The sequence below is a fragment of the Falco naumanni genome, chromosome 2 (genome assembly GCF_017639655.2).
Source record: "Falco naumanni isolate bFalNau1 chromosome 2, bFalNau1.pat, whole genome shotgun sequence".
In the NCBI taxonomy this organism is placed as follows: Eukaryota; Metazoa; Chordata; class Aves; order Falconiformes; family Falconidae; genus Falco; species Falco naumanni.
In genome coordinates, this window is record NC_054055.1 from 122,774,717 (window position 1) to 122,798,091 (window position 23,375).

General features: G+C 38.9%; 1 protein-coding gene across 1 annotated transcript in view; it reads right to left on the reverse strand.

Moving 5' to 3' along the window:
• Window positions 1-23,375, reverse strand: part of DCBLD2 (discoidin, CUB and LCCL domain containing 2) — a 46,285-nt gene that overhangs the window by 8,161 nt on the left and 14,749 nt on the right. Inside the window, exons 2-10 of the mRNA XM_040583205.1 lie at window positions 20,089-20,316; window positions 15,683-15,820; window positions 14,407-14,458; window positions 12,981-13,053; window positions 9,347-9,480; window positions 8,637-8,677; window positions 5,798-6,013; window positions 4,090-4,214; window positions 3-150 (exon numbers count right to left, since the gene is read on the reverse strand). Coding sequence (XP_040439139.1) covers window positions 3-150; window positions 4,090-4,214; window positions 5,798-6,013; window positions 8,637-8,677; window positions 9,347-9,480; window positions 12,981-13,053; window positions 14,407-14,458; window positions 15,683-15,820; window positions 20,089-20,316 — 1,155 coding nt within the window. The remainder of the gene's footprint in view (window positions 1-2; window positions 151-4,089; window positions 4,215-5,797; window positions 6,014-8,636; window positions 8,678-9,346; window positions 9,481-12,980; window positions 13,054-14,406; window positions 14,459-15,682; window positions 15,821-20,088; window positions 20,317-23,375) is intronic.

The following is a 23,375-nucleotide window of genomic DNA, read 5'->3' on the forward strand; positions in this document are numbered from 1 at the left end:
ACCTATACTAAACTGACATCCTAGCAATTCTACTTTCATCGCAATTTTCTTGTGCCATTTTAAGGGGTTAATCCTAAAAAAGCGTGCAATAATAGGTGGAATGAAATTATTGCGAACTTCCTGGTACAATTCAGTGTTCCCTTGAAATACCTAGAAAAGGAAGGGGGAAAAAAAAAAAAAAAAAAAAGAGAGGGACAAACATTATGTTATACAAAAGCAATAGCAACTAAGTAACTACAACCGATTTTGTTGTTTTATTTAGGGTAACTACAACCAATTTAGATATTTTATTTAGGAAAAATAAGTGGTGCAGAATGCTGAAAATTCACCCCAGAATGGTGCTGCTGCCTGCACATATCCACTCACTTTGCCCTATCAAATATATGACTAAATAAATGGGGGGCGGGTGTACATGTATACACGCAACTACTTCAGAATAAAGGTACCATGTAATATTCTACCGCTGCACCCCAAGCAATGCATGCTGTTAAAGACATCATGTTTATGGCACCGAGTAATTCTAACTCAGTCCTTGTTGGTATTTTGCACTTGCTTTTCAAACATATATAGCAAAACAAGCAGCTGTGACAACGTGAAAGCAGGAATTCTGTGGCGCTGGCACACAGCCTGACAGTTTAAGCACCGTCTGTCTGGGCATGGCATTTCTTGGAAAGCGCTGAGAGAGGCAGGCAGGTATGCAATGAGCCTGTCCTCTAGCAGCTGCTGGCTGCAAGGGCTGCACCACATGTGAAACAGGGCTCGGCTCGGACTGCGGGAGCGCTCGGTGTCACCGGAGCCAAGGGCACCGGCTCTGCACCAGGGATGGGTGCTGGTCTCTCACTGCTGGTCCTCACACACAAAGAACTCATAAAAACGTGACAATCTGGTGAAATGTACAAACTGTAAGCCTATAGTTGCAGTATGATGTGGTGTAAGCACGCTGACAAACGTACAGCCGACTACAGGTTTTGCACCACCCTGCTTAAAATAATACAGAAACTAAGCCCAAACTCCAACCCAGCAAGCCATCCCATCTCCTCTGGGAGGACTGGTTTGGTATCGTGCCTTTGGGTAGGAAGTGAACTTGTCTCTCCACGTTCGTGGGTAGCACTTGGGCTCTGGCTCCGCAGATGCAGCCCTTGGGTGCTATTGTGACACATCTCCATGGAGGTGGCAGTAAACAGTAATGTTCGGTTTTAAAGCACCAGTAGAGACATTGCAAATCATGCTGGACATAACACAGAACAGAATTAGGGCACTTGCCTGAAAAATAAATACTATGAGTTTTGAGTTTTCTGCTCACTCACACCACTTGGTGAACAGTAAAGCATCTTGCCACTCTTGAGGGCAAGCCTACTTGTGTGACAGCTGATGCGTCTGCATCAAATGGAGCAGTGGAGTTATTTAGCACCTTTCCGATCAATGCAGATCAGTGGTGTTTCAATCTTGATACCCAAAATAGAGCTTTTTGTATTGCACCCCTGTGTTTAGGTTTTTGTAACAAAATGAATACAATATCCCTACAGGTTTGAGAAAAAAACAATAGTTCCAGGAAACTATCCATTCAAAAGCCCAAACAACTCCAAGTGACTCTTGCCTGGGCTCCCTGACATACAGAACCTGTATCCCTTCCCAGAAGATACACAAGCCTCATTACTGTTACTTACACATAAAAATTTTGGTTTGTACTTACTCATGTTTGAAAGCACTGACTGATCAAATAGACACATAAGTCAATTTAGGCACGGAAACATAATCTGGTAATTCAAATGAAGTACCTCAAGTGTACTGGTTTTTCTACACCTTAAATTAGTAACCAGAATTTTCATTTTTATGTATCTAAGTAACACTATCAAACTCACTGCTAACCCATTCACGTACTGAACACCTCATGTTTGCCTTCAAAGCGTATAGTCTCTGCTCGTCCCCCACTTACTGCAGTGCAGATGTACAAGCGCATGGCTCTTGGTGATATTTTTCCTGCTCTGAATTTAAGTTTATTGTTCATAAATATACTTGCTAGCAATGAATGAAGACAGATTAAATGCAGAAGTCTATGGTGTTATTTTGGAAATAAATGAGTAATACAAAGCAGTCACAGTTTCTGTGTCTACAGAAGACAGGGTTCCAATGTACACAATGTACAGCACCTTCTCCCCTTAACTAGGGCCCTCATTATTTTATTTTATTTTTTTAATGACAGACTTGTGGCTACATATCTCCCCAGAGAATTATTTGTTTTGGTTAAAGATGCAAACAAGAAGTAAAATACAGAGGCAACTGTTTGAGGGGATGTGCCCTGCCCAACCTGCTGCACTGTCTCCTTTTTTGTGCTGTGCCTGCTGGTGCCCACTGCTAAAGGAGGGCGGCAAGCTGCATCTGGCTACCTGAGCCACAAATGCAGAAGTTACAAATTAGAAAAACAGATGCCCAACACTAAAAATTAGTCTCAATTCAGGTTTCTGAGGCTAAGCCTGTAACAGCAAAGGCCACAGGAATCATTAACATTGACTATTACCGTCACAAAAGATTAACACTAAATTAATTCTTTACTCCAGGCTTTTATTAGTCAAGCTTTTGATGTCAAGTGTTATGATAATAACTTAACTTTACCTGCAGCTCAATATTTTTGTTCATTTATTTTTTTGGACAAAAAAAAAAATTGCTTCTGAGCTCAAGACAGTGCAAGTTTTCTTGTAAGAAATTACTTTCGTATTGCATTTACTATCAAACTCTCCATCTGCCTCTGTGCTGTCAATCAAAACTTTTCCAACATGCAACTTTCCCATTTTTCCCCAGTTCAAGCATTTTATCATCATCTTTTCATATAGGAAAATTTTAAGAAAAGCTTTTCTTGAGTACTGACAGATCTCTAGAAGCAATTTGCAAAGAGGACTATAGGAAACCCTTGGAAAGGTTTCTAGTGTCCTGAACAATGTCAGGAATTTCAAATGTCTTTAAAAAAAAAAATGGGGAATAGCACCTCCTGGTTGGTCTGGTGGGCAATTATGTCAGGCTTCAAGAAGCCTACCTGCATATACATCCAAAAGCAAAGCTGTATCAAGTGAGATGATGTCAGACAGAGCAAAAATCTGCTGGTTTTGAAGTTCTGAAGCCCCAGAGATCAACCATGCCCAACCCTTTTTTCTATCACTTAATGGCAGCTGGCACTAACTGCATATGTACGGTTCTTCATGCATTGTACCTAATGATATAGAGAGGGCAAAAAAAGATCTGTTTCTGTAATTTCAAGCTCAGTAATTTTTTTCATTTCATGAATTTGCAAGAAAAACAATATGCTTAAATTAAAAGGCAACAGCTGCAAAGGTTTTCAAAGAAAATAAACTAAACATGAAGCCTAAATCTAGGTGGCTCGCTAGCTGAGATTTTATTTTATGGCCAGAAGAGGGCACTGAAAAACTAGCAAAAGATGCTGGATTTTTTTTTTTTTCCGTTTTACTACTTCATGTTAACAGTCTGTTAGCTCATGTGTAGGTTCAAAAAGATGGACAGGCCTCCTTAGGACCCATTTCTAAAAAGTCACTAGGTTATTAGTTAGTATTACATGTATGCAATACTACATGTATACATGCAATACTACATTGCGTGGCAAAGTATTTTGCCATCTGAACATACCATTTCATTTTTTAAGGAAACCCTTCTGCAAGGGCCGATCTATTACACAAGCAAGAAAATTACCAGTATTTTGTCATAAAGTAAGATTGGTAGAAACATTATAAAAGATGGAAAGTTATACAACCCCTAAGGTTTATTCTGTAACCATAAGAGGATAAGAAAGTAAACCTTAAAGAAATCTGTTTACTCTTAAAGGGACACAGTGCCAGACAGCTCACCACTACCAAGGGAAGTTTCTTGTATAGAGCATTCCCACCCACAAATAGTAATAAAAATAATCTCTGAATTTCAGGACTGTTCAAATCCTTACATATTTGCATATTTTCATGTTATCTTCTGTATAGATGCTGAAAAGGAAAGTTACTTAATGTTTCCTCACCATACCAAAACTAGTCTCATTTACAGGTGTGACACCTCCACAGAACGTACCTAGGAAGTATGCGGTACTTTTACCTTATCTTTATCCATGCCAGGTTCTCTGTATACTGTCCATTTCTGTGCATCATCACTGTACAAAATTCTGTAGGCTGAGACATAATAGTAGAACCCTGCTAAGGTCGATCCAGTAGTTACAATACCTGTGAAAATTAAGGTGCCTAATTAGACAAAATACTAGTACCAGTTTGTAAAAATTAATTGATCAGCTTTTGAATCCACAGTTACACAGCTGGAACCTCCACTGGTCCAGTTACATTTCAAAACGTTTATCCAAGGGGCCAAGGTCTGAAACTTCTACAGTGACAGAAACAGTAATAATTTTACTTTTATATTTGAATCCTCACGATACAACCTCGCTAAGCACTTTTCCCCTACTTCTTGATGGAAACAGCCTGTTCGTTTGACCACGGCCCACTCCTGCCTCAGCTGCTGGGACAGCACCACTCTTCCCTGCTTTTGTACTGCCAGCCTAAAGGGACCACTGAACTTCCTACAGCTGACACCAGCGCTGCAGAACCACTCACACGGGAATTCTGTTTTGTAAAAGCTTATTAGCACAGAAATTAGAGTAATGTAAAATCCAAACAGTCCCCAGGGAGGTAATAACAAAAGGCTGCTGGCAAACCTGAGTTGCTTAATGACAGGAAGCCACGCTGCTGATGGCAGGGTGTGCAGCTGATCTTACAGAGACCGACCACGCATGTGAGAAAGAGACAAATCTAAACTGACTGAAGGAGGACATTTCACTATAGTCTTAAAGCCCAGGACTCTACGAAGCATACTTTATTTTTTAAGTCAGATTGCAAACACACCCATTAACACCTCTGAACAATTAAATCAACATAGAAAACAGAATAACATCAGCACAGAAGATACAACAGCTGCACTGCCACTAGTTAAGGCTACCCCTGAGGTTAAACCCAGAACGCAAATGCCTCAGTGCTTCACCATGGGCCACACTGTGACCAACAGGAACAGGTAACTGTGAGCTCACTCGCTCGCCCAACTCCCAAAATGCGAAGCAAACCATCCAGAGCGGATTGGGAAACAGCACCTCCAACCAGCTGTCTCTCCAAATAAACACAGCTACCAAAATCATGATGGATGGTCCACCTCTGGGAAGGAGCAGAGCCTGACCTGGGCCCTGGCTGCATCAGTCTGCACTGTCTGGTCCATTTGCTGAGGGAAAGCACAACAGACTGCGGAGGGGCCCCCCATCCCCAACACTTGGCCCAAGCCCCACTTCAGGCAACGAGGCGAAGGGGAGGTTGCCAGCTGGTTTCCTTTGTCTGCTCCTTATCCCACATTGCACTGCAACTGCTCCTATCTCCGCTGTTGGATTCATTGTGGCCATGACGGGCAGCAAGGAAAACCTAGACACATAAGCCAGTACACTTGCATCAGAGGTACCAGTGGACTGAGCTGACTGGATATGGATTTGTATCTCCAAGGAGACAATCAGCATGAAACGAGAAGCATCAAGGATCCAATAAAACCACAGGAAACATTTCAACAAATACTGACGGAAGAGGCGTTCTCTACTATGCAACTCCACCTGTTCAACTCCAGGCTCCCCAGCATATTAGCTAGGACCTGGGACCACATTTGCTGTAATGGTAATTAAGCGTCACTTGGACTTTGTCTAAGACCAAGCACTGGAAAAAAGGGAGCCAGTAACCAAACTTTTTGAATGCCGCTTAAAAGCCACATCAGATTCACCTACCTGTTATTCTCTTTTCTTTATTCAAGTCAATCTGCAACCACTGATGTTCATTGCTGATGAAAGCAGCCCAAGGAGGACCAACCCTTTTTAGTCTGGCATTTTCAGGTTTCCACATGTCCACTTGTCCTGTTGGGTCAGACCTCTCCAGAATAGATGATGCCGTGATCTGGGAATCAGGGATTACCCCGGATTCCATCCCTAGTGTCCCATAGCAACCTGAGCAACACAAAAGGTGAGGAATCAAAATGAAAATTCAAGTTACACAATTATTTTACCTGCTTGGATTTTAAGACTTTACATGCAAATATTAAACTGCCATCTAAATTTATTCCATAAAAACACTACCAACAAATCACACCATCTTCTGCTTTCTAACAGTGATGCCAGAACAACAGTGACACTGGAACCAAACTTGTGGTCATGATTATCTCAGGATTTATGCCTGTTCAAGAGTAAGGTGGATATTCTCTCAAATTACCACCCAGTGCGAGCACTAGATGAGAAGCTTTGGAGGAGCTGTCATGGTTTAAGAGTACTTGATCATATGTTCCTTTTTTTATGTCTATATCACTTCCTGGGTTTTAAACCCACCCCAGGATCACAATGTTAATTTGGACAATACACCAAAGCACATAGGAAGCCCTTGAGCTCAAACACATCCTAGAAATTAAGTCATGTTTTTTGTCATCATTCTTACTCAAAGTTCTTGCCGTGTCACATTCTGCTGATGGCCAAAACACATCCCCTGAATTCCTGGCTAAATTTCCTTGTGGCTAGTTGATACCCATTTGCTCTTTGCTGAAATCTGGTTCTGCAGTGCCAACAAGTATTCCCCAGATCCATCAGCTGAGAGCAACCTCTGCCTTCAGCCAGCCAGCCTGAAGAAGGCAGCCTGGCTTCCCTTTTGCTGTGAGCTCCCCCATCCCTGCAGGCACCTCTGCAGCCCCGCTCCACACTGACCCCTCAACAGGGGAGGCGCAGGTGGCAGAGCCCACATCCCACTGGATGCCAGACAAGGCTTTGCCAATGCTCTGTGCAACGGCATTAACAGTTCACTGACCCGACTGGCCGTACTTCACCAGCTGCAGCACAGGATCACATTAGCACTTCACTAACCGAATCCCTTCCCTCATCTGTCCTTGCCATCTAACAAGCTACCGGTGTGCAGCAGAAATGCCTCAGTCTCTGCATACCCCCTCATACATGCTCTGTGATCCTTCAATTAATTTCTGTTACTCAAGTCTCAAAGTCAGCCAGGTCTTCCTGTACAAATAGTTCCACCTTCCTCTGCACTAAACGCACCTGTAGCATTAGTAACATGCTCTTCCGTTTTGTAACAAGTCATGAAACCAACTGTTATGGCAGAGCTACACTAGTAACTTCACCACAGTGTGATAAACCTCATCTGAGCATACTATGGAGGTCCTCTTTGTCCTTCAGCTAACCCCTAGGCCACCCAACTACACACATTTTAATCTAGACTTGCATCTTGGCTCTAGCTTATTCAATTTCTCAAACGTGTCACTGAAATCCATATCTAGATCTGGATCCAGATCCAGCCTAGATCAGCATTTTCTCCTATCTCTTCATATTTCCAGGCTATTTAATTACTTTCATATACACTGTCAGATCACATTTTGAAAGACAAAAAAACCACAACAAATGCTGCCTCGATCACTGTGTTTAATATTCTCCATGCATAAGGTCACCAGACATGCAATTCCTTCTTCCAGCTCTTGTAGAGGTCTGGAGGAAAAATTATTTGAGTATTATGTGGATTATATTTTCTAATTTTCACTTGTTTGTATACATTGCCATCTCCAAACACCCCTGCCCACTGGATTCCTGACTTTATATTCCCATCCAGCATCAGTTTTATTTATATATTAGGAAAAGTGCTTGTTTACTTTTGAGAAGTATGTGTATGATTTCCCCTTTTGTTTAAAAAAAAACCTTTATCCTTACAGAAAACAGATGCAATGCTTTTGTTGTTGGTTGGGGGTTTTTTTACGTTAATTAAAACAGTTAAAAAGAGCCTAAACAAAGGCCACTGTCTTCACAATACTTCCAACATCCATTCAAAGGATGGCATTCAAAGTGACTTAAAGAAAAGTGACTCCCCTTTAGAGAACTACAGCTTATTTATTTGAAAAATAGGTAATTGATAGAAAGTAAAACTGTGCAATGCAGAAAGGTTGACAAAGGGGCAACACTTGCTCTACCAACCAGCAACCAGGTACACGTTTACAAAACGTGTCATGGCAGTCAAGCAGGAACACAACTTACACACAGAGCCAGGCCCAAGAGATGCCCTTCCAGAGCAAGAGAGAGAAGGAATTTATCACATAGCATTGTGCAAGAATATGGCAGAAAAAAAAGTAAAAGGAGGTAGAGAAAGTTGAGGCATCATTTGGGGATTTCTGCTAGCTCTCTTAGGGAGCAACAAGGGAAGTGTACCGAGTAAACCTGGAAAAAGCCTAGAATGCACAGTTGTCACAAATAAAGAGCAACTCTCAGGTGCCCAGCTCTGCTTTAGCAGTGTGTTTGAAGTATGGGAGTCAAGTCACTTTAAACCAGACTATAACAGAGGAACATAACCTGAAACAATCTCTTTCTGCAGATAAGCAAGGCTTCCTTTATACAACACTATCTATAAATAGTGATAACAATCATCAAAATGAGACAGTAAACCAATTCAAATATACATTACTGAGGAATGCAGTAAAAAAAGTCTCACTAACTAGGAAAAAAAAGAGAGAAATAAAAAACCCGCACATGCATTTCTACGCACAAGATTTGTAAGAAAGTATCAAGACATAATACATGTAATAATGCTTACCGCTTGTCTTAAATGTGAAGAGACTTGTAGATAATGGTCCCCTGCACAGAACAAAAGATTAAGTTTTTTGTGGTAGTCAGTGAAGAAAACTGAAAGAGTCTGTCTTCAATTTCTTTTTCTTGTCTGCTTGCTACTGAAACCTATGCACATAAATGCCTGAACAAGCACTTCCCTATTAATGTAACACTCCCTGCCATCAAGCTGCAGCGTCTTCAGCACCGACACTTTTTCAACTGACATCTAGTCCAGATATACCAAGTTACAGGCTTTCAAACAAACATCCATCCAGAAAATGGGAAGACTTCATTAAAATGCTTCCCTTTCAAATTAAGCTAATCATAATAACAAGACACAGTCTCCTCTGACTGCTCTCATTCCTGGGACTTCTGAAATAAAATGAGAGTCTTTTCCCTGCAACTAAAAAGTTGCCATTAAATTATTACTTTTCCACAAACCACTATGAATTTATGGTCATGCCACACATTTTGCAAGATAAAACCTCCTCGCAGAATTTGGAAAATTAATCTTTATAGTCTAGAGGTTAAAAATATCTGGTAAAACAATCACACCACGGCAAAAGAGCATTTTGAGAATCTTACAGAAGAGAACCTATCCACAGAACAGCTCCACTAGCTGAAATTCATCCTGCAACGGGACACTACCAAGATCTAGGGTGCTAAAGAAAAAGAGAACATGGGAAGTATACTTACACTTTTGAGGTGACATTGTTAGCCAGGGAGCCTTCATAGTATGGAATGCCCTTGCTGATTACAACATTGATTTGGCCACCCAGCGTATCTGACACGACGCCTGCATGAACACCAGCCATACAAAGTGATGATGACTTGAAGAGGGGGGGAAGAAAAATTTAACGCTACATTGTAAAAAAATTAAATACTATACTATATATTGTAAATGCTACATAGTCCAGTTAGTCTTTGTTATTCTTACATGAAGATACTGTTCTTATTTAACTGTTATCTCCATTATTTAGAAACCATTCATCTTTGATTTATTATAGAATTTATACAAACAGAAGGTCCTACATTTCACTGTGTCCTCATCCAGATATATTTGGAATGTAACTCTTGTAATTAAATAAGATCAAATAAATTACAAAGGTGAATCAGTTTGAAAAAGCCAGCCAGCCAGACTTTCAGTCTACAATAAATCTATCACGTTAGACAACAGAGTTCAATACATTAATACATAGGAAACCTTTTAATAGAAAGCACACTGAAAGTTGGTTTTTTTCCATTTTCTCACAATTAAGGAGTGATGCACTGCAGATTTCATAGCTTTTAGCTGATGGGTTATATATTTTATTTTAATTCATGGTTAAATATGGTTTAGCCACCCAGCACTCTGATCCATAGAAACCCACAGTAATACATGAATACAATTAATACTAAAGAAGCCGATTACCTAGGTTATACAGAATCAATGGAGATCAGTTATGCAAAAAGTTTTTGCAGGACATCCTGTTCTTTCCTCCTCTCCCTGAACGAGCGTTAGCCCAGATCCACTAACAAGTGTCACAGTGGCGCTGCCATCTCGCTGGCTTGCAGGCCAGCTGCGCCACAGAGAGCAGGGCTGACTCACCACGCCGAGACCTTCGGGTGCACCACAGAGGGAGCAAAGCAGGACACCTCTATCTCCTGGACAAAAGCTAGCCCAGGAGATCTTCTCCAGCTGGGAACCAAACCCTTCTGGGCTTAACCAAGAAACACCCTAGTGCTCAGGAGCACAGAAACAGTCCAGTTCCAAAAGAAGTTTAGCAGCAGCGGCTTTGTACCATGGCTTCTGGGAGATCACTGGCTGCAGACAGTGCAACGGGCACAGAGAGCTATTCACAGGCGTTCCTGCAACGTGCAGCACTGCGATATGCACAGGCACGTTGCATGCTGCAGCCCCTTGCTCATAACCGGTGAGACAGGGATCAACCTGAATTTTAGAAGTCGAGTGGGCCCAAGCTGTCTGTGAAGGACCACCTGGGTTATCTCCCAACATACTTCCCAGAAACCATATTTAGCTTCTTATTACTAGTGTGGTATCCCAATGCAGACTTGCTCAAGTCAATAAACAACAGATGATGCCTGCAGATTTTTATTTACTGTTAACACTTGCTCCCCCAAACAAAGTCCACTGCTAGCTGTCACTACTAAACACACTTGCTGCACTGCTCTGCCAGCCAGCCCACTGGGTGCTACAGAGCCTCACCACAATTCTTTCCGAAGGAGTCAGCAGGTCCTTTCCAGAGAAGGAAGGCTTCATAGATGATTCTTATTTTCTTTCTCACATTGTTTCAAAAACAGAACAACATTCTCCGTTGTGGCTTCTTTAGAAAGAATTACATGGTGCAGCATGCCAGGATGCCCCTGTATCTCAAGCTCACTGGCAAAAATACCTGCTGACCAGACTTCTCCAAAAATAACTCTCCACAGTATATTCACACATAAAAACTTTAACCCTACTCCCCAGCTTTCAAACATCCCAAAAGCTTTCTAAATAAATGTAATTGTGTCTTGCTCATGCACACAGCTCCCCCTTCCTTTCCTACTTTCCCCTGAAAGTAAGAGCATGGGATTCTCTCCCCTCCCTGCTCACCAGATGTCAGCAATGAGAGGTCCAAGTCAGCGGCAAGGACTTGGTCACATAGAAAAGAATCAAGACTTAGGGTATTTTTTAAAGCAGCAAGCAGCTGCTGATCATTTGAAAGAGATGCAGGAGAAATCTCTACCTGTAATTTGGTCTGCAGTGCTGGACAATTTGATTTCTTTCCACACAGCTTGACTTCTGGGAAATTATCTGCTTTTTTATTCGGAGCAATGAAGTACACAAAAAGAAAGCCACAGGACATTATTTCCTAACGTTTCCTTTTTCCTCTATAAAAAACAGTTTTTCCAGATTTTGGCAAAAAAATTCCCAACAAACAGGACTCCTACAGATGCTGCAAATATGTTTGATAGAAAAACAACTTCATCTTGTTACTAGCTACAAAAACTATCTTGCAGCCGTTTCAATAAGAACTCACTGTGGACCAGATCATATAACACAGTTATGCTGTGGTGACATTTATACAATGGGTAATTATTTAAGCAGGTAGCCTACGATTTACAGATATTTGAGAAAAGATCATCAGAGAGGCACACTTTAGGTTTGTATTTAATATTAAAATCTTTGCTTACTAACATTTTAAAATTGTCTTTCCTCTGTGCTAGACCTAATGGCTTATTAAAAGAGTATTTTAAGATCACACAATCAGAGAATAGTTTGGGTTGGAAGGGACCTTAAACATCACCGAGCTCCAGCCCCCTGCCAGGGATAGGGACCCCTTCCCCCAGCCCCGGCTGCTCCCAGCCCCGTCCAGCCTGGCCTTGAGCCCTGCCAGGGACGGGGCACCCACAGCTGCTCTGGGCAGCCTCTGCTGCCAGCACCTCACCGCCCCCACACTGAACCATTTCCTCCTCACACCTGACCTAAATCTCTGCTCTTTCAGTTTAAAGCCACCACCCCTGGCCCCATCACTACATGCCCCTGTACAAAGCCCCTCTCCATCCTTCCTGTTGGCCCCTTCAGGTACTGGCAGGCTGGTAAGGTCTCCCTGGAGCCTTGTCTTCTCCAGGCTGAACCACCCCAACTCTCTCAGCCAGTCTCACAGGAGAGGTGCTCCAGCCCTCTCATAAATAGAGTTTTACTGTAATTTTTTACTACATTGCTGGAAAAATAATAATAACTTTAAAATAAACAAAACAAACACTATCCAGTCCTACAGCAGGTATGCTAATCCAGTTGCAAAAGCTTCCATCAGAAAAATTGTGCAGGTTTTTGTAGTGTTCTAAGTAAATAGTACATTATTAAAGATTTTCATTTTATAGAACTATTACAGTATGAACTCTGTTTTGCAAATAGTTTTATAGCTGCCGAGTATAAATATTATTTCATCTATCATGTTGTAATAAAAAATTAAGGTAACCATGAGATTAAACCACATCATTAAAAAACTGGTTTTCTCTTTACGAATCTGAATTTCCCAACCTGAGAAAGGCAACAAAAACAAAACAGGAAATAGAAAACAATATTTTGATCAAGTCACCCTTCTCAGCAGGCCTTACAAAAACACTCGAATCTTTACTTCACTACTTAACTCCTTGGAGATGGCAACATCTGAGGCACCAGACATTCAGCAGCTGTGCAAAAAAGTGAGTACCATACTATTCACTTTAGGACATACAAATTCCAGAACCCAAGCAGCAGAACTAATGTGAACAACTACAATTGACTTGCAATTACACACTGTGTGTTTTATCAAAATTCATGTGAGCCCACAGTATTTTTACTTACGTCTCTGTATCCATGGGGAATAGTGCCTGAAATATCAGCAAAAGGAATCACGCATCCAGCTGGACAGTACTTACTGGAAGAGAAGAGAATATCAAGTAAATATATGCATGCAACTAGAACTCTTACAACATTATAGAATAGTCACTATGTTTTTGATCTACAATGCGCTGTTATCATTCGTATATCACTATTTAAGGATACATCCTAATGGAAGACGTATCAAATCAGACAAAAAAGTACTCAGGAATAGAAGTACAGAACAGACTTGAAAAAGTTGAGAAAAGTTGAAAGTTCCAGTCTCAATACAATAAATTAATAAAGCCAGCATTTTATAACATAAATACTGCATGGCTTCTTTAAACTGAAAGTCATGTAAGTACCAATATTAATTAATTATATCTTATAAATAAGAGACTTGCATATCTATTTATTCTGCATCTTTAAGTAACACATATGAAAAGTAATGCTCTTTCATAACAGCTCCTGGCAATGCTTTGATAGCAAAAAACTGGCAAAATTCAGTTAATACTACTAGCTCCTGAAAAGCGAGAGGCAAGATGTCTGCACCTCTGATGCAAGCCCATGTTCGTGTTCTAGTGCCATTTCAAATTGCACATACAAAAACTATCAGACCTTCAAGATTTAACAATGAGCTGGAGTAAACTATTAACATCTTCACTGCAGTTCAAGAGCAGTTGAAGCAATGTTGCAGGTACCATGAAAATAGTGGGATTCACAGACTTCAGCACATGTTGAATAAGGCCAGAACCTACAATAAGAAGCCTATTTTGAACTTGGGGAAATGAAAGAGAAAGGCAAAGGTTGCACTTTGAAACATTTAATAATGCCGGGGCTGAAGTTCTCCAGAAAGTGTATTTATGTACTTCACAACAGTCTGCAGCTTTAAACACTGTCCCTGCTTTAGATGGAAACGGAGAAGGATAAAACATGGAAATGGCCTGTTTCCCCCACCAGAAGGTACAGCATTTTATGTCTCCACAGAATCTCATTAATTCACGCCAAACTGTGAAATTGGTTTGTAATTTTTAACACATTTCACAGTTTAGTGCTCCTTAGTTAACTGTAATAGGAATTTCAGTATTTAAGGTGTATACCTGCTGTAATATAGGTTTCTAAAAGCAATATTCTTTCTATGTGAATATTGGCGCTTTTGTGTTAGTGCAAATTAACGAGGCTCTACTGTATGCTGCATGTATGTAACAAAAATGGGAAAGAGAGAGAGGGAGGAAGGAGGACCGCAAATGTCAAAGTTATTTGGCTCTAACCCTAAAATTAGTTTGTTTCTTAGGTTCTCTGGACAGCCAATTTTCAAGCTGCATCAGGTATAAGTAACAGAGGGAAGCAGAAACATTAAAACGGCATCACTAAAGAGACTGGGGGGGAAACAGGTAAAAGTCATTCTTACTTGAATTCTGGTTCGGAAAATTGACTTGCATTGTCTAAACAGGTAATTAGGTCTGGAAAGAAAAAATGTTAGGTCAAGAGGATGATAAAGACAATAAGTTTGAATATGCTTCCTCAAGTGCACAAATATATACATTTGAGCCTCTGTGGCTTAAACAAAAGATTCAGAATGAAAAAAACTACATTCCTACTAAATTTTCTTGCAACAGATTCGGTATTACAGTAGAACCTTGATAATTTGGCTGAGTAACTGGGAAATCACTGAGAATGTGACATAGACCAGAAGAGAAACACTACAAAAAAAACATTTTCTGTGCAGCTTAATTTTGATTTATAGCTATAGTGCAGAGATCCTAAGATAATTCAGACACACAAACATACGATCTTTCCATAAAATTAAGTAAGTTGACTAAACAGGCCTGTGTTTTCAGCATTTAACAGTCCTACAGCACTGAAACCAGGCAGCGCAGGGAACAAGCTATTAAGAGCCATGTTACTGGCATCCATGACCTCACATCCTCACATTTCACATTTCTCTCTGCTGTGTTTCAGCACACACAGTCTGAAACACACATACAGAGAAAAGCATCAGGAAAACCACAAAATAAAAATTAAAAATGAAAACTCTTTATCTGCTCTTTTTAGCATTACTTCCAGAAGGGGTCTTCTCAAGCCTTTTGCCTTGTGAAGCTGTTGCTGGCAATCCTTCATTTCCTTCTGGACCACGTATGTCACACACCTTTACAATGAGTGGAAGGAGATGCAAAACAAATACAGCAACCTCTTTCAGAGGCCAGAATAACCAAAACCACATAACAAACAAGAACTGGCAAAAAGACTAAAAAGTAGTCAGCAGATGATATAATTAAAGAGCTGAGGGATTTTTCAATACTGTTATTGAAATAAAATTTTCTGTGAGGTTGGTCTGTATACAACATATAAATCTCAGCAAGAAAACTTGTTAGTTATCTGCCAGCTTGACTAGTACCTGAAAAAATGTATTTCGTCCTTTATCTGAAGCAGTTCTTTCATTCATAAAGATAACTATGACTCTTCTTCTGCTATCCAAGGTAAGCTTCGATACCATTTCTTTAAAACTACAGCAACTTACAGTAACTGCCGGTCTCACTGCCTATGCAGAAGTATCGGGAAGACTGCATTCAGAGTCTTCATTTTTAGAAGCTAATTTGCGAGGACAGGGGAATAAATAAATGAGTTACATGTTTTTATGAGACAGCTCTGATTTTACCAGCACAGAAAAATTACCAAATAAATACCTGATTTGTCAGTGGTTGAATAAGCTGCAAGAAATCCACGTCCAGAAGTGTGTGTTCCACTCATGAACTGTACTGTGACTTCATTACTTTTTGAAGTAATTAAACCATCCATTTGAAAGCCAAACCCACAGTATTTTCCTATGGAGAGAAGAGGGAGACAGACCAAAACCAACATACATAATAGGCATCTTATCTCAATTGCAGTGTAAGCTCACATTACTTCTGGTGTATATTCAAAAACAAATCCATGTGCGTGACATCAAATGATGTCATCAGTGTCCATTTAAGGCAAATGGAAGAATATGGGTACCACATTTGTCACTGTCAGCAGGTAAGAATCTCTCATACCCTTAACACTTGCAAATAAATGTGACCTTATCCCATTCACCTCTAGGCATGCATAACTCTCACAGCCAGTTCGTCAAAGACTGTGAGAAATCTGTTAGGGAATGGGATCAAGTTAGGGCAATAAGAATCACCTATAGAAGCAAACCAGAAAAAAGCTCTTCTCCTCCCCCACCTGTTGGGGCACTTCTTCATTGTTTACTATTTCATGGTTTCTGTCAACTGCTTTTCTTCATTTAGGACAGCAGCAGGCATGACTCACGGCACTTCAGCATTAAGTATATGCAAGTACCATCAATATAAACTGCCAGCTGGTTCACTTTCTGGTTTGCTGCACCTATAAAACCTGAGAGGTTCTGCATCTGGATACTTCTCTTGCCATCAAAAATTATACATATATATACATATGTATATACATATATATACAAATATACAGAACTGAGATGCTGGAGTCTGCAGATGCTGACAGTATTTGCACTATGAAGTCCCACAATTACTGCCAAAAGTCTTTACCTGGATGAATGCCTGTTAAATGCACCCAAGTCAATAGGGAATTCTGCACTTCTACTAATTAGAAACTTTAATAAAACACTGACCATTTTATTAACCTGTTAAGAAAAAAAAGAAAACCCAAACCTGTTCTATAGGCTCCCTTGATCACTCAATATTGTAAACCATCTATAACACTATTTAAGATTCTGCACTGGATAATCGAAGTGGATAATCACCAGCAACAAATGACACTGCGTATGTTTCAGTCTAACATTAATTTATTTGCTTTCATGAGCATAAGTATGTTATATCATAAAACAGCAAAAAAAAGAAGCCAGGCTCCCTTCTCAACTAAAGGCAAATTACAAAACTGAACTAGAGGGAGTGGAATAACACTGTCCTGCAGGAATAGTTCTTAACAAATACAATGCAACACAAACATAACGTGCATGTCAAATTCCTTTAAAAAGTGAACTGCGCTCTCAAATACTGATCAAATAAATTTAAAAATTAGAAATACAAATTCCTATCATTATTCAAGGCTTTGTAAATGTTGCTTATTCATATATTTTTGAACAAAGCAAGAGTATATTCTAATGAAAAAAGAGAAAATAGATTTTACAATACTTTAATGAAATTTATAATATTATACAAATATAACCTTACCTCAACTCACCACTTAAACTGGTTATCAGCAACAGATACAAAGAAATAAGTTCTCTTTTACCAAATCTCCATATTGACCCTATGTTCTGCTCCAAGTCATGTTTCAATGATTAAGTGCATTCATTATGATGAACTGCGTAATTTTTTCAACTACCACTTTTATTCTCCTTTGTTTTTTAAGTTTTGTTTTGTTACACAATTGACCAGAATGAGACTCCTCTCAGGGTAGATCAGAATGTCCTCAGGAAACCATATCTCCTCTTCTTTGGCAAATATACAGGGCAAGACATTTAAATCTAGCTTGCCTAAACTATCCAGTGCTGCTAGTACCATGGAGATACAGCCTTTGACAAACTGTAGACTGATGCACTTTATGATGCATGGCAAGACATACTTTTGAGACTATGAATCATTTTTCTAATTCTTCGCTGGCCTCTCACCAGATTTTTAGTAATCTTTTTAAAAAGCAAGCACTAGAAATGGACAAAACATTACTGTCATGACACCTCAGTCAATGGTACGTGCAGAAGATGTAATTTCTCTATTTTGTCTGTATTTAGGCATTTAATGGCCCCAAGTACTTTTGTACAACAACACTGCATCAGGAGAGGGAATTCCCACAGCAGCTTACATACTCTGCTCCTGTAGGTCTAGCATTACACTGCATGTATTAAATAAGTAAAATCTGACTGTAGACACACAGTGATTGGACTGTGATGAAAGCTAATAAAAACTACCTCTAGATCTTACTTAAACTAAAGACAAACTTCAAACCAAGGATTTGAATCTTCTTTTGTTTTATTGGTAAATATCGAAAAGGCTTGGAATTAGAACTAGCCCTTAAAAGCTTCATTAGAAACCTCTGTCGGTGAACTAACCCACTAACAATTTTTTAATCTAATCAGCCAATTTTGTAAGTAATTTTGGGTTAAAGTAGGTATCACTGAATTTCAGATTTTACATAATACAAGTATTTTAACATTAGATCATGCTAGCAGTCTTGAATGGAAAAACTTCGGATAAATCCAGATTTCTTCCAAACAAATTCAGGTCACTATTTAATCTCTCCAGTGTTTGTTGCTTCAAATATGAACATTCAAGAATCTGCATCATCTGTATCTGTCAATGTTAATATCACTGTTTGTTCTGTGATTTATTTAAAAGCAGAACAACACACATATTTGATCAACATACCGTGCTACTACACAAGCTGGGAACAGCTGAAAGTCAAGAGAAATAAATGAAGTAGAAAATTTACTTGAAACCATTAAGTCACTTGTAAAAGTGAGTAATAGACTTATCAGAACTCAATGTTCCTTGCCATTTAAGGACTGCAGTGTTTCCTATTTTAGGCCAAGTGTGGCTCAACTACTCCAAGCACATACTGATTTTCACACACGCTTACCTAGGAAACAGTTGGAAAAGAGGGTTAAAAAAGCTAACATTCCACTAGCCTCTTTATAAAAAGACTCAGCGTAGCGGGATTAGCATTTGAGTTGCACAAAAACAATCCTGGTGAAGTAAATCTCTCTTTCTGTCTCTCTGCAGATTAAAGCTTTAGGAAAGAAAATAAAATTAATCTGCACAGTAACAACTAATTTTGCTAAAAGAAGAATGACAATTTGTTTTGAGTTTTATGGAAAATAACCACAGGGGTCTTAAAAGCCTACATATACCTTGATGTAGATGATAATGTCACACTGCTATTTGAAAAAACCCTGCCTTACAGTCATGAGATTCACTTTGTCCTCTAAAGAGGAGAAAAATTAAACTATGGACATTATCAGAAGATGGGGGACACTTGAACTACACAATTTTTCAAGCCTGACATCCTTTAATACTGCCAGGATTATAAGCTCAAATCAGAGCGATTCCATATAAAAAGAAAAACATTTCAGTTAAGATATATATGATCCTCATAGTTTTGCATCTCCCTCTCTGCTGCTTACAAGAACTTCACAGACTACTGAAGATGTCTGAGAAAAAACAAACCTTACAGTTAAATTTCCTTTGAAAATCTGAAGAATCAAAGATTATTTTAGGATTTGTGTTGCTTTCAGCATCTAGTTGTTGTATGCACGAACTAAAGGTAGGATGTTCTGCTATCATTATTACTCATCTTTTTTTCAGCACATTTTTAGGATATAGGAATTGTGTCAAGAAGATATGTCCACATACGCTTTAATAACAGTAAACCAAATGCAATTATTTAAGAATTACATTAAGAATACTCTGGCGTTCTAAACAAAGAGTTCATCTGCTGAGCAATAATGGTAAGCATACTTGAAATGGGCATGTCACCAGAGAAAAAGAAAACAGATTACTGTTTTCTTTACCTCTTTATTTTTATATAGTTACAGTTGCACCTGTACTCCCTCTCTGCACTGAAGACGCGTATAGCATATAAGAGAATCTTTCCTTAGCTGTGCTTTCTAGCAGTACTACCAGTAGTAAATTTATTAAAACTGGTCCCTGATGGCTGTTTTTCTCATGTGGTGAGGTACAGAGAGCACTCCTCACAGTTTTGCTGTGTTTCCTTGATACAAAGTTCAGGAAAAACACAACTCTGATTACAAAATTATTAAAATCCCTTTCCTTACCTTATTTGAGATTCCTGTAAATAATGAAAATTTCCTTCTTTTCATCACTTCTCCTAAGACTCACAACCCACACTGTACAAAGCAGTGCATGATGTATTCAGACAAGGTCATACCCTGCCCAATATCGAACTGAACGGTTACAGTTTTCCAGGGCTACAAAAAAAAACCCTTAACACCTAGTAGTTACTCTATGCTCAGAGCACGTAAACAAGGAGAAATTTAAAAAGTAACAAAAGTAACAACAGTATATCCAAGTTCTTTACAAGCCAATAGCTTTCAAATACCAACAGTAAAAGCGCCTACCTATCTCTGCCCTTGTGGGGCCAATCCCATTGTGAACTCTCAAGTAACTGGAATGACAAGAATCCGAGTCATCAATATCAAAATCACCAAATTTGAGCTGAACTCGCTGCCCAGGCTTTACACGAATTTCCCATTCACAAACTGTGCTGTTGGGAGAGGTCTGTGGGTAGTTTATCGAAGCAAGAGTTCCACTTTCAGGGCCCAGAACTGTGTGCCCACATCCATCACCTGCAAAAGAATAAAAACAAATCAGCAACACGAGTTCATCTTCGCAGCTTCACTGGCAATTTCATCATCCTGTTTTTTAGCAGTGGTGTAAGACTTGCTGGTTTCTTAACCATACTAATCATATTGCAAGAAAACTCCAGGGTAAGTCACATGCAGATGAAACAGCTATTGTGAGAAAATAACATTCAACCAATGTTGCCTAATGTTTAGCTTCTCATCACAGGTGATCAGAGAGCTGCTACAGCTTCCTCAACCATACAAAAATTCCTCCATAATTACTTAAGAAATTGCACAGTTAGTACAGAAAGTGTCCCTGCTATCTCACGTTCCCTCAAAACCTATGTACAGAAAAAAACACGTTCTGAAAAGGAAGGAGAAACCCACTGATAAAACAAAAGCACATCAGTTGTTTTACTTCTTGCTGTACCCACAGCATAATGAAAAAGAACAAAGACAATGGAAAGCAAATACTCTACTGAAAATAACTGCCAGGCCTGACTATCATCAAACTGTTGGTGTGCTGTTTTCTAATATAGCACAATTTTAACACTGTAGTTAATTTTTTACAGTTCTTTAGAGGCCATGCTAGTTTTTTCTGGATTTGTACAACATATTGATTACAAATTATAATGAGCCTTCTACATAACATTTGAGTATTAATTTTAAACAGCAGTAACAATACTAAAGACAACTTATTTAACAAGTGGGAAAAAACCAGCACAAATTGTGTATTCTCAAAATCAAACTATAAAGAGCAAACCCATTACTCAGCTAGACATTAATTCCCCCCAGTATGTAGTAAAAGAAGCTTAAAGTATCTGGGCTGTTTTGGAAATCAGAATGTTCTTTACACAACATTGGCCATCACTGGCTCTTTATAAATCAAGATGAAACAAAGTATTCCTGAGCATAAAGGCACACCCAGCAGAATTAATACCTCCAGTAACCTAAGCCCCAGAAAATAAGCCTTGTAACATTTCAGGTTTATTTTTGTAGCACCAGAGGCTAAAAAGCCTATTTATGTAATTTAGTCTCATGAAAAGAGTATGCCAGGAACAGCATCATGAAAGTCTGGAGATCTTTTGAAAAAGACCTGTACACACTATCCTAAAAGCAATGAGGACCTTTCAGGATCTTCAACAAAGTAACATAAGCAAAAATAGCAAAGTCAAAAATCAGGTTAGATATGATGCTAAAAAATGTCTTTTACACCACTCAAAATACATGTATTAACTGTAGGTCCATTCCACCCTTCAGAATTCATGCCTGTGTATAGTACTTCCCAAGTGATTATAACCGACTTAACATTATGTCAAAATCCCACACTCCAGAAGTTCACAATGCTCAACATAATTTGTATCAACAGATGTTTGTTTTGACAGCTAGAAGTCAGTCAAAGTGTTTCCTACCATATACTGGCATATGTAGTTCCTCTGCTAAACATGAAAGGTAAGCTTAGCTTTAAGAACAAAAACTGTATACATATTTAAGAATTTTAACTAACCTATTCTCTTTATAATCTGAGCACACTGACAAATAGCTGCATGTTGTAAAAGCTAAGTGCTGCTTGTATATACAGAATCACAAACAGATGCAAACTGCAGCTTTTTTTTTCTTGCTAGCAGTTTTGAAGCAAAATGAGGCATCTTCTTTGGAAAGGGAACTAGAATAACTGTTTCAGTAAAATCAAAATTTCTATTTGTAAAGCTGTTGCTTAGACATGTTTTTTCTTCATCCAGTTTTAGCAATTTACTTTAAAATGCTTTGTTCCATCCCATCACAAGTATTATTTCCATTTGGGTGACAGCTGAGAAATCACTTTCTTAGATTACTGCTGTTCTAATACGTGAGGCACAATTGCCCAATGTTACAAACAAGTAGCTTAAACCACATGTCTTGAGTATCACTTTAATCCTGGTTTCTTTCCAAAGACGTGTTATAAAGCTAAGAGTAAGTAAAAGATTTATCATTAAAAACCTGTAGGGCCTTGGTTTACTAGTTAGTAAACATTTAAATGTCAGATTCCTTATTAGTCACAATATGATTAACAGTCAAGAAAAATACTGATTTCTTTGCTAGTAAACTGGGTTTTTTTTGCAAGCAAGTACTCACATACATTACGAAACACATGGAAGTTATTAACAACAATCGAAACAACAAATATATACTAGGCCTGTATTTATGGTGATATTTATGGCTAGTATTTCAAAACTCTTTATACTGCAGACATATAAAATTAATTTTCAACATATGCAGCAGTCAGGTTTAGGTTACGTCTTAAATAAATGCAACGAGCCAGTTAAGCAGTTCTCTGCATTTCCTAACTTGTGACAGCAGTAAGCAACCATTTACTCATGTACGGATTGAAAACATTATGCAGATACACTAATAAAGTGGCTTTTTGAACATGAAATCCTAATAGCTTTCACCTGTACAGGGCAGATAAATTGTTCTGAGTGCATTTTAAGGAAATGTTTATGCTATCTAGAATACTTGATAGTTAATTATTTCTCATTTCAATGGGCCTGTTATTGCAATGCAGTAACCACACAAACGCTAGTTCTTACAGCCAGGAATACCAATAACACACACGATTATGCATTTCTGATTCTTCCCCACACTTTTGCATCTTAAGCCTATGCCGCTGGAAGGTAAAGACAAAGGAGAGCTCGGGTCTCTTCTTTGATCCAAATTGTACTTAAATTGTAAACTTCTCCAGTTAAAAGCAGAAAAGATCATGCCTAACATTCATTTAAACCTCTTATTCACTAGTTTGCTGTTCAGCTGTCTCAAGCATAAAACAATACCAGCACTACATTTGTATGATGAACAGGGCACATCCTTCTGATGAGAAAAGCGGAAGAACTCCAGAAACAACCTCACACATTTAGGAGATAAAATGCAAATAAAATAAGTTTTAAAAAGACACTGAGACTTTTCTTTTAAAGATGCATCACTAAGAAATGTCAAATTTCCCCTTGTAGCTTGGAACAATCAGTCATGTTCCCAGTGGCTAGATAGAAAACCTTACTAATCTGTCTCACACAATTTAATGGAAA